The sequence below is a fragment of the Octopus bimaculoides genome, chromosome 25 (assembly GCF_046866305.1).
Source record: "Octopus bimaculoides isolate indiv1 chromosome 25, ASM4686630v1, whole genome shotgun sequence".
Classification (NCBI taxonomy): Eukaryota; Metazoa; Mollusca; class Cephalopoda; order Octopoda; family Octopodidae; genus Octopus; species Octopus bimaculoides.
Genome location: NC_142952.1, coordinates 12,888,567 through 12,900,432, shown reverse-complemented (window position 1 = coordinate 12,900,432; position 11,866 = coordinate 12,888,567). Strand labels below are relative to the sequence as shown.

Genomic DNA, 11,866 nt, shown 5'->3' with positions numbered 1-11,866 from the left:
TTATCATCACTACCATTGTTATTGCCATCATCATCAGCATCATCATTGTGGTGGTGGTGGTGGTGGTAGACGTGGTGGTGGTTTGTCGACGTTGTGTTGTTATTTTCGGTATTTCATACACAAAAATAACCAATCATATTTACTGCAATGTTTTGCGGAGGGGGATGAGGTAGAGCAAAAAGCGACAGCAAGATTCTTGGAAAGGTGAAGGGAAGCCTGAGTTTTGGACAAAAATAACTTTGAGAAGTGGGCCGTTTTTACACCAAAATAGAATACAACCCCCCTCCCCCTACTTCCTCTACCTTCTCTTTTACTAACAGATACCTAGACTAGCATATACCCATCTCTCCCTTTTTCTCTCTTTCTTCCTCTAACCCTCTCTGGCACCCTCTCTTTCTCTCTTACTCTATCTATCTACTAATTTATCAGTCTATCCATCAAACTATTTATCTATTTTATCTGCTTTATTTATCTATTCATTTATTTATTAGTTTCTAGCTGTTTCTATCTGTCTATCTTTCTCTGTAGTCCTTTCTTTCTTTTCTCTCTATACCAACTCTCTCTCTCTCCCTCTCTTTATATCTCTCTTACGTTCACTCTCTCTCTTATATCCATTACTTTTGCTCTCTCACTCTCTACCTGTTTCATTTACTCTCTCACTCGTTTATCCGAAAAAAACTTCACTCTGCCTTCTTTCACTGTCTCTCACATCCTCTTTCACTTTGATCCTCTATCACTGTCTCTTTCTCACATTCACTCTCTTCACATTCTCTCTATCTCTCACTTTCACCCTCTATCAATATCTCCTTATTTCTCACTTTCACCCGTTTGTATTTATCTCTCTATCTCTATCTCTCTCTTTCACTATCCGTGTATCTCTTACTTTCGCCCTCTATCACTGTCTCATTTTTGTTCTCTTCCTCTTTAAGTTTCATTACATTCATTACTCTATCAACCCTATCTTTTTTTGCCCTTCCTCCTAAAACTTTTTATTGTATCTCTTACTTTTTCTCCTTCTTTTATTTCATATACCCCTTTCTATACTCATTACTCTGTCTATCCTCTCTCCGCCAGTTTCATACTTTTTCTCTACTCCATCCACTCCGGTCTCCCACCTCTAAGTCTTAGATACCTTGTATTCATTACTCTATCTAGTCGCCACTCCTTCTTGTTCCTCTATCTATTCTCAAATAACCCTCCTCTGTTACACTGTGTCTGCCAGTTAACTACCATCTGTCAGTCATAATTTCTTCTTACTACATAGTTCCTAGGTAACTCAGTATCATCCAATCTCCATAAAATATACACATTCGTTAGTAGTTTAACAACAACAACAACAACAAAAAGTTTGTTCTTGTTTTTTTTTTCGTATATTTGTTTTTAAATTTTACTTTACTATTATATGGTCAACGGAAGATTACTTTCAGATAATTTTAACAACTGGATTACCTGTTCCAAACAACTGACTGACAGACCTGCAGATAAACAGACAGTCAAACTACCACCAACCCCGTCATTATACACGCACAACACACATATATTCACGCTTATAAACACCCGCATCCGCCCCCTCTCTCTCTCTATCTGCTTAAATACAGACAATAAGTACTTAAGAAAAAGAACAGGAGAGAAAGAAGCAAAAAAGACAATTGGCAGGGTTTCTTTACTTCTATGACTGATCAAAGAATTCGGTAAGTCGCTGTTTTTGCGCAGGCTATGAACAGCTCTGGGACAACTATCCAAGAAGCCGGACCTGTAGCAGGGGCCACACTCAGACCCTATCTGAAAAGGAAGAAATCATCTTTAGGTGAAACCAAAGTAGCTGTAGTCGGGGCAGAAGGTGTCGGCAAAAGTGGTGAGTATGAAGTTTAAACTTACATACAAACCAAACTTGAAAAGAAAAAAAAAGATATTAAAAATAATAATAAATAAATATAAACCTCTCGTCTTCTTTGAAGATTCATGTTGGGCTGGTTTGAAAACCAAAGCGAAGTTTAGGAAGAAAAGAGGTGAAAATAATGCTGTTGTTTCTCGGCGGAGGGGTAGTCGTTACATTTATAATTCCAAACTTCTACATGTATAGAGAGAGATAATATATACGGCTCATTAAAAAAAATGTCTTTTTTTCTAAGTAAATCCTCACAAGTTTCTTATATATATATATATATATATTATTTATATATATACACACATCTTTTTCGATTTCTTTCTGTAAATATCGTTAAGTGAAACATTAAACAAACAAAATAAATGTTTGCGTTCTGAAACTAATTAAACTACTCGGGGAACGTTCAGTTTCGTCGAGATTTCGAAGTAACACGCATCGTTGTTATTTCTTGTGCTGTCTGTGTGTTGGTGTGGTGTAATATGAATGTTTGTTGGACTCCCCCATCGTTCCGTCCTCTTTCACCCTCAAAATACACGTTAATCTGCGGCAAGTTAACTTGGAGAAGTTCTTGAAAGCGCACACTATCTTTCTCTCTCCCTTCCATTTTTGGGACAACACGGTCGGATTTAATGGTTACATTACTCCAACCACGATTCATTCCAAATTTTGGTCCCTCCCAGTAGTGGAAACTAAATTACATTCGGTGGAAATGCCTTTACTTTTTCTCTTTAATGCTTTGATACAGATTGTATTTGTTTGTGGCTGTGGATTGGTCAAGCTAAGTTGTACCTACCTATTTAATTAAAATAGCGGCTTGCCAAATCTATCCAATTTAACTAACTACAAGTCTTTTATTGCATTCATTGAATGAGATGCTTCGTTGTAAATCGTTTTAATGTTAGCTACAATGGGAGATTTTTTTTCCCTCCCTCCTGTAACGAAAATAAATACCACTCAGTATGTGAATGTTTGTGCCAAATACTCGAAACGAAAGAAAGAACGAAATCAACAACAATTATTTCTCACACTGGCTCAAGGCCAATAATTTTGCGGTAGATGGGGCACATAGGTAATTGAATCGACTATATTACTGGTACTTGTTTTCTCGACGCTGGAAAAAATGAGGACATTGTTTACGCTGGCGAGGTTTAGGATGTAACGAGATGGAGTAAAATAAAGTAATTTAGTTCCGTCATGATAATGATTTTTGATTTTACCTCAAAGCCACATATATTATGTGAAGCGTATAATCGAATGAATGAACCACAGTCTGATAAGAATCCCATTTTATCAACCCTAAATGGGTAAAAAGGTAAAGTTTATCTCATCTAGCCTGTTATTTGAACTTGAAATAAAGAAAGAAAAAAATACATGGGTATATTATCAAATGCTAAAAGATATTTTCGTACAGCGCTCTACCAATTCTGCCATTAAACACTCTTACAACCACAATAATTATGATGATTATATCTAACATGGGCACTAATCCACATCTTGGGGGGAAAGTTACCAACTTTTAAGTCAATGTTGGTACTCACAAAGTTGACCCAGAAAGATTTGAACTCAGAATATAGTGATATAAACTAATAAAGACCCCCCCCCCCCATCAGTCATGAATGACTATGGGATTGTACCTAGAAAGTTACCCTCCGAGGCACAAGTCCAGGCAAGGTTGTTTATGGAAGACCAGCAGTTGCCCATGCATACCAGCCTCCCCTCTCCATGCCACCAGTGTTATCCAACAAAAAGGCAAAGGCCGATACAGCTTGGCACCAGTGATGTTGCAACTCTTTTCTTCAGATGAGTGAACTGAAACAACATGAAATAAAGTGAAATAAAACGACTTGCTCAGTAACATATCACACAATCTGGTCTGGAAATCGAACTCACTATCTCATGATTATGAGCCTGACACTCTAACCACTGTGCCATGTGCCTTTCTACTAAAGGCACAAGGTCTGAAATTTTGTGGTAGGGAGCTAGTTGATTACGTCGACACCAGTGTTTATTGACTCCGAAAGGTTGAAGGGCAAAGTTGACCCAACAGAATTTGAACTCAGAACATAGCGACAGACAAAATACCACTAAGTATTTTGCCAGACGTGCTAATAATAATAATATTAATAGTATAAAATAATAATTATTATAATGATAGTGGAAGCACATGTCTTAGTGGTTAAGGTATTGGATTCATGATCATAAGATTGGGGTTTCGATTCCTGGACTGGGCAATGCATTGTGTTCTTGTGTAAAACACTTCTTTTCACACTGTTCCAGTCCCCTCAGCTGGCAAACATGAGTAATCTTGCTAATATTTGGGGAACCAGCCCTATGCTCCTTACAGAGTAACATGGACTAATCAGGTATGACACCAACAATTTTGAAGGGGGGAAGTTTAGTTGATACCATGGGCACCTCTACATAGTATTTACCCACTGATAGATAAATAGCAAAGTTAACCTCAAAGGAATTGAACTCAAGACTGTTACAGCACTGTTACTAAATGCTGCAAAGTATTTTGGTTGTTGTTTTAATCATTCTACTAATCCATTGATTATATCAACTCTTGTACTTAACTGGTGCTTTATCTACTCAAACTTGGAAGGATAAAATGTAAATTTGATTTCAATGAGAATTGAACTTGAAACTTGAAAACCCAAAACAAACAACCAGAGGCACTTCGTCCAATTCCCTTACTAATTCTGACAATCCACTGCCTTAAATAATAATGCTTATTTCTTAGACGGGCACAAGGCTTAAAGGCTTCAAATGTTGACTAATTCAACCCAGTATTTGACTGGTACTTTATTTTTTTTATCATAAAAGCTAAGCTGACCTTGGCAGTATTTGAACTCAAAAATGTAAAGTGGGGGAACAAATGCTACAAGGCAATTAGTCCCTTCTACCACTTCTTCCAGTCTGCTGCTCTAAATCATCATCATCATCATTTAACATCCGCTTTCCATGCTAGCATGGGTTGGACGATTTGACTGAGGACTGGTGAAACCAGATGGCAACACCAGCCTCCAATCTGATTTGGCAGAGTTTCTACAGCTGGATGCCCTTCCTAACGCCAACCACTCTGAGAGTGTAGTGGGTGCTTTTACGTGCCACCCGCACGAAGGCCAGTCAGGCAAATGATAATAAGGATTTCAAATTTTGGCACAAGGCCAGCAATTTTGAAGGAGGGAGTACGTCAATTGCATCAACCCTAGTACTCAACTGGTACTTATTTTATCGACCCTGAAAGGATGAAAGGCAAAGTTGACCTCAGCTGGATTTGAACTTAGAACATAAAGATGGACAAAATATCTGACATGTTAACAATTCTTCTAGCTTGTTGTCTTAATAATAATAATAATTGTTTCTGCTAAAGGAACAAGGCCTGAAATTTGTGGGGAGGGGATTAGTCAATTACATCGGATCCAGTGGTACTTAATTTTTCGACCTCGAAAGGATGAAAGGCCAAATCGACCTCGGCACAATTTGAACTCAGAACATAAAGACAGATGAAATACCACTAAGCATTTTACCTGGCATGCTAACGATTCTGCCAGATCACCACCTTAATAATAATAATAATAATCATCCTTTCTACTATAGGCACACTGCCTGAAATTTGGGGAAGAGGGAAAGTTGATACAGTGACCCCCCCCCCCCCCCAGTACTCATCTGGTACTTATTTTATCGACCCCCATAAGAATGAAAGGCAGTGTTGATCTTGGTGTAATTTGAACTCAGAACATAAAGAATTGGAAGAAATGCTGCTAAGCATTTTGTCTGATGCACCAACCGTTCTGCTAGCTTTGCGTTTGTGACAAAGGCCAATACAAATAACATTATAAAATGGTTTTAAAGGATATCTTATGTATACAATTACTGTTATTAAAAAGAAGAAAAGTAGGGAACAAGAACTTATGATAAATATAAAAACACAAATATTTAATATTATTATATAACCATCATCATCATCATCATCATCATCGTCGTTTAACGTCCGCTTTCCATGCTAGCATGGGTTGAACGATTTGACTGAGGACTGGTGAAACAGGATGGCAACACCAGGCTCCAATCTAAATTTGGCAGAGTTTCTACAGCTGGATGCCCTTCCTAACGCCAACCACTCAGAGAGTGTAGTAGGTGCTTTTACATGTCACCTGCACGAAGGCCAGTCAGGCGATACTGGCAACGGCCACGCATCATTTTACATCCGGTTTTCCATACCTGCATGGGTTAGACAGTTCCTTTCTAACACAGCATCTTACCATTTGTTTTCATTACATTCCTTCAGGAAAATCTTTTTGTTAAACCCCCAGCTGATGAACAGAGGGGGTTGCTGTCCTCTCAACCAATATGCTGCTGTGGGTGCCTCTGGATGATGGACTCTGGTGATGTTATTCCATGCTTTCCAATCCATGGCTCTGGCTTTAGCATGCTTGAGGTCGAGACACTGTAACTTCAGTCTTACTCAGTTTGTTTTGCTTGTGTCTTCTTTGATGTACTGCACTGGAGAATCCAGTGCATTGGGTTGCTGCTGTTTCAGAAGTTGATGTGGTAGTCTTCCAGTGCTCACCATGCAGTCATAGCCAAACCACTGTAGTCTGCACTGCCAGACTTGGTCTTCAATGGTTGGCTGCTGCTGGCATTGTTTTCAGATGTTTGTGCAGTCGCTGGATGAGCACTTCAGGAAACTAAACATGCTGAGATCAGTTTTCCTCTTTTCTTTCTCTGTCTTCTTTGGTTTTTCTCTCACAAAACTTTCTTCAGCTCGGATCTCTTGGCACTTCTTTATCCAGCTGTTATCATCCATACACATTACATGCCTGTACTTGTGCAGTTGTTTCTCTTGCACATTACATTTGATTCCTTTTATCTCTCAGCTCATGTATAGATAACTATGTATATAAACATAAAGGAATAAATATAAATGCAACTATTAAGAGGAGCCCACCCACATACACATCATGACTGTCTGCATCTACACCTTGTGCTCAAATAGGGCACATCCAGAAATGTCTGAGATTTTTGCGGGTTGGCTGAGCTAAGGGCCCTCAGTTGAGCCACGAAAGGCTGCATTCTCTGGGGTATAATCCCTGAAACATTCATAGAACACTAATGTGGTCTTAACGAAAAGTATGTTTTTTTCTTTTTTCTTTTCGGAAGTATGATACTGGGCCCTTTTACCTTGCCTTGAACTCTCAATTCCTGATGGAGTTTTAGGGACACAATCATGACACTCAACATCTGGAACAGTTTGTCTTTACCTGGTGGAGCCCATCCTTCTTCACAGATGATTTCTTCTTGAAAGTGAGAGGAAGAGGATCCCCCCTCCCCTTAGTGCTGGGCTGGTAGTTTATCAACTTTGAAAGAAAGTAAACCTCAGTGCTGTGCAGAGGAACGGAACAAATATTGAAAGGCCTTCTCTCTATACCTCTTAAAATCTTAGTCATCCCATTACCAGTGAACATATTGTTTTGTTACCTTGCCGGTTATACAGTTATTTTTTATGGCACTCCGTCACTTACGACGATGAGGGTTCCAGTTGGTCCGATCAACGGAAATTAACGTGCAAGTGGATGAGCACTCCACAGACACGTGTACCCTTAACGTAGTTCTCGAGGATATTCAGCGTGACAAGGCTGACCCTTTGAATTACAGGCACAACAGAAACAGGAAGTAAGAGTGAGAGAAAGTTGTGGTGGAAGAGTACAGCAGGGTTCGCCACCATCCCCTGCAGGAGCCTCGTGGAGCTTTAGGTGTCTTCGCTCAATAAACACTCACAACGCCCGGTCTGGGAATCGAAACCGCAATCCTATGACCGCGAGTCCGCTGCCCTAACCACTGGGCCATTGCACCTCCACAGTAAGTTACTATATAACCTGCAAGGTAACTATTGTTACCATTCTGAACCACCGTGAAGTCAAGGAATCAATTCATCTTTTTGCATTTTTTGTTTGGTTTCCTGTGTTTTCCTAGTTTTTTTTTTCCTCCTCCTAGTCTTCTCTGACAGTTTGCCATACTTCTCACCTCCTGATATTCTTTTTCTCAGCTCTTGGAACTGAGGGTGAGATAATCTCTTCAATCACAGCAGACCACACTGTATTTGTGGTCTGCTGTTGTACAGTTACCTTTACTTTCTTCTGTCCTGTTTTTTTTTTTTTTTTTTACCTCTGAGCAGAAACCTGTCAAATAGACTTGCATGTAAAACTCAGGTTTTCTACCTTGTGTCACCAATCTCATGCTTTTTCTTTCTGCTACCTTGACAAAGCGCAGCCCTGGAATGGTTCTGTGCTCACAGAGTCATTAGACTTAAAATTGAAACCCCCATCCAATCACATGTTTTTTCTTGTCACTTCAGCATTTATCACCACCTCATACTATGTTACAAAAGTGTTTATGCTTCCCCATGCATTATGGCACAAGCTGCTGAACATGTGTATAATTCACCATCTTGGTCTACTTTTTGGCTTCATCCTCAGTTTTGAATAGAGATTTTCCATAGGTTCTTCCTCAGTCAATCTCATATATTGGTTCGTCCCATAAAGAATGCATTTTCTTATACTTCTTTAATTTTTCAAAATTAAGATAAAGTTCTTTTTTAATCTAAAATATACTCTCCTTCATTTTCTACTATGCTCTTTCATCTATCTGGTACACTTGCAAGGCCCCTCTTTCAAAATTCACTTGTCTATGACGAAAAATACTCCTCCAGTACTGTTCTGACCTTGTCTACAGAATTCATATTTTTTCCATCCAAATGATTTTGAAGACTGCGGAATAAATGATAATCAGATGGAGCAATGTCTGGCAAATATGGTGGGTGGGGCATCATTTCCCATTAAAACTGCTCCAGCCTTTGGAATGTCATCTTCACTGTATGTGGCTGAGCATTATCCTGATGGAAGAACACCTTTCATCTTGAAATTAAAGATGGTTGTTTTTCTTCTAGCGCTGACTTTAGCCACTCAAGCTCCTTTATCATTTGGTTTGGGTTTAAAAGTTCAAGGTGGACTAAACCTTTCATTTGCCACCAAACAGATAACAACACCTTATATGGATGAAAACATTCTTTAGCCTGGGGTGCTGGTGTTTCTCCTTTCCCTACCCACTGTCTTCAGTGCTTGACATTTTTACAGAGAACTCATTTCTCATCACCTGTCAGTATTTGGTCCAAAAAAGGTTCCTTCATGAGCTGTGACGGCAAAGAAGAGTACACATTCACTCTCTGTGTGTGATTAAACTTTGAAAGGTTTTGAGGAACCCATTGACTCAATTTTCTGACTTTTCCGATGGCACACAGGTGTCGATGAATAGTTGACTGACCAAATCCAAACTTCTGTGCTAGATCCGCAACAGTTACGATGGGATTTTGTTCCACCAGGGTTTGTAGGACATCCTTGTCGAGCTCTACATATCTTCCAGGATGAGACTCATCTTCTAGGCTGTAGTTTCTGGCTCAGAATTTCTGGAACCACTGTTCATACTGGCTTATGCTTATTGTCCAATCCCCATATACTACATTAATATTCCTCACACTTTCCATTGCATTGTTGCCTTTATTGAACTCTTAAAGCAAAATATGCCGAATATGCTCCTTTGTCACTTCCATTATAGTTTTGAAAAAAATAACTGTTAAAATTGAATTTAAAACTTGCACTAAGAATAAGTTGATGCAAGTAGTTTATCCCATCCTCTGACTTTTAGTTCATGCAGTTAAAAAAAGCGCATTATTTATGAGATGACCCAATGCATTGTTTCCTATTATAGGCCAGAGCTACCTCCAGTATCAGTCAAATACTGTGGCCATGTTCTGTAGTCTGTTTTGGCTTGGTTTTTATTGCTGGATGTTCTTCCTAATGCCAACCACTCTATAGAGTGTGCTGAGTGCATTCTTATGTGTGTATATATATTTTTATATATATACGAAGAAAAAGAGATGGTTAGAATTTTGGATAATTCTTTATTAGCATTTTTGTCTCATTCATGGAGACTCTTCAGATATAAGTTTCACAGAAAATTTCTTTGCCTTTTATACAGATCTAGAAGAGAATGTGTTCTTCCAGATTTGTATAAAAGGCAAAGAAATTTTCTGTAAAACTTATATCTGAAGAGTTTCCATTGAATGAAACATAAGTGCTAATAAAGAATTATCCAAAATTCTCACTATTTCCCTTTTATTAATATATAAAATCCGTACATCACATCACTTCAAGCAATCTGTACATGTGTGTGTGCGTCTGTGTCTCTCGCCAGCCACTACTTGATAACCAGTGTTGGTGTGTGTAACACAGCAGTTTGGCAAAAGAGACTGATAGAATAAATACCAGGTTTTAAAAAAAAATGTACTGAAGACTATTCATTTGACTAAAAATTCTTGAAGGTGGTGCATCTGCATGGTTGCAGTCTAATGCTTGAAACAAGTAAAAAGTATAGCATAAAAGAAATTCATTGGTTAGTTCTGACAGTTTAGATTCTTGCTTCAACTGTTCACATGAGATGTTGTTACATTTGGATGCCATTCCCTGATTGGTAACTACACAGCTGAGCAGTAAGAGACATGTGTCTACTTTAATTTGCTATTATACATGCTTCTAACAGAACACATATATAGGACAAGGTGTAGACCTCTCTAAATTGCCCCTAACATTTGTATAGTACTTCATTTTTTGAACCTAGAAGCATAAAAAGCAAAGTCAACTTTATTGGGATTTGAAATTGGGATGTAAATACCACAAGTATTTTTCTCAGGTGCTTTGTTGAGTCTGCCAATAATGATAATAATGGGTCCAAATTTTGGCACACGGCCAGCATGTCTGCGAGAGGAGCTAAGTTGATTATATCAACCCCAGTGTTCAACTGGTACTTATTTTATCAACTTTGAAAGGATGAAAGGCAAAGTGGTCGCTGCAGAATTTGAACTCAGAACGTAAAGACAGATGAAATGCTGCTAAGCATTTTGCCTGGCATGCTAACGATTCTGCTAGCTTGCCGCTTGATGATGATGATGATGATGATGATGATGATAATAATAACAATAATAATAAGAGCACTCAGAGAGCGCAAACCTCCGCCAAGGCAACGGGATTGATCCCAAAATCTAATCAGTTTGTGCCAGTCACGAAGCCAAACATCTTTGAAAGTTTCATGTGAATCCATCCAGCGGTTCTTGAGATATCTTGTGCACAGACAAACAAATAAACAAACACAACTGAAAAAAATACCTCCACCTTCACTAAGGCAGAGGTAATGATAATAATAATAATAATAGTTTCAAATTTTGCCACAAAGGCAGCAATTTGGGGGAGGGGATGAGTCAATTACATCGACCTCAGTGTTCAACTGGTACTTACTTTATTGACCCTGAAAGGCTGAAAGGCAAAGTCGACCTCTATGGAATTTGAACTCAGAACATAGCAGCAGATGAAATACCACTAAGCATTTTGCCTGGCATACTAACAATTCCGCTGGCTCACCATCTTTTTAATAATAATAATAATAATAATAATTCTTTCTACTATAGGCACATGGTCTGAAATTGTTGGGGAGGGGTTAAATCGATTTCATCAACCCCAGTACTCCACTGGTACTTAATTTATCGACCCTGAAAGGATGAAAGGCAAAGTCGACCTCGGTGGAATTTGAACACAGAACGTAGCGGCAGACAAAATACCACTAAGCATTTCGCCCAGCATACTAACGATTTTGCCAGCTCACCACCTTCTTAATAATAATAATAATAATAATACCAACAACAACAACAACAACAGCAACAATCACCCTTTCTACTATAGGCACAGGGCCTGAAATTTTTTAGGAGAAGCTAGTGCTTAACTGATAGTTAATTTCATTGATCTTGAAAGAACGAAAGGCAAAGTTGACCTTGGTAGAACTTGAACACAGAAATGCCACAAAGCATTTTGTCCAGTGTGTTAACAATTCTGCCAGCTCACCACTTTAATAATAATCCCTTTTACTATA

At 38.6% G+C, this 11,866-nt stretch overlaps 1 protein-coding gene across 1 annotated transcript in view; it reads left to right on the top strand.

Moving 5' to 3' along the window:
* Window positions 1-300: 300 nt before the first annotated feature.
* Window positions 301-11,866, top strand: part of LOC106871668 (ras-related and estrogen-regulated growth inhibitor) — a 59,423-nt gene continuing 47,857 nt past the window's right edge. Inside the window, exon 1 of the mRNA XM_014918253.3 lies at window positions 301-1,855. Within this exon, the coding sequence (XP_014773739.1) occupies window positions 1,717-1,855 (139 nt within the window). The 5' untranslated portion in view covers window positions 301-1,716. The remainder of the gene's footprint in view (window positions 1,856-11,866) is intronic.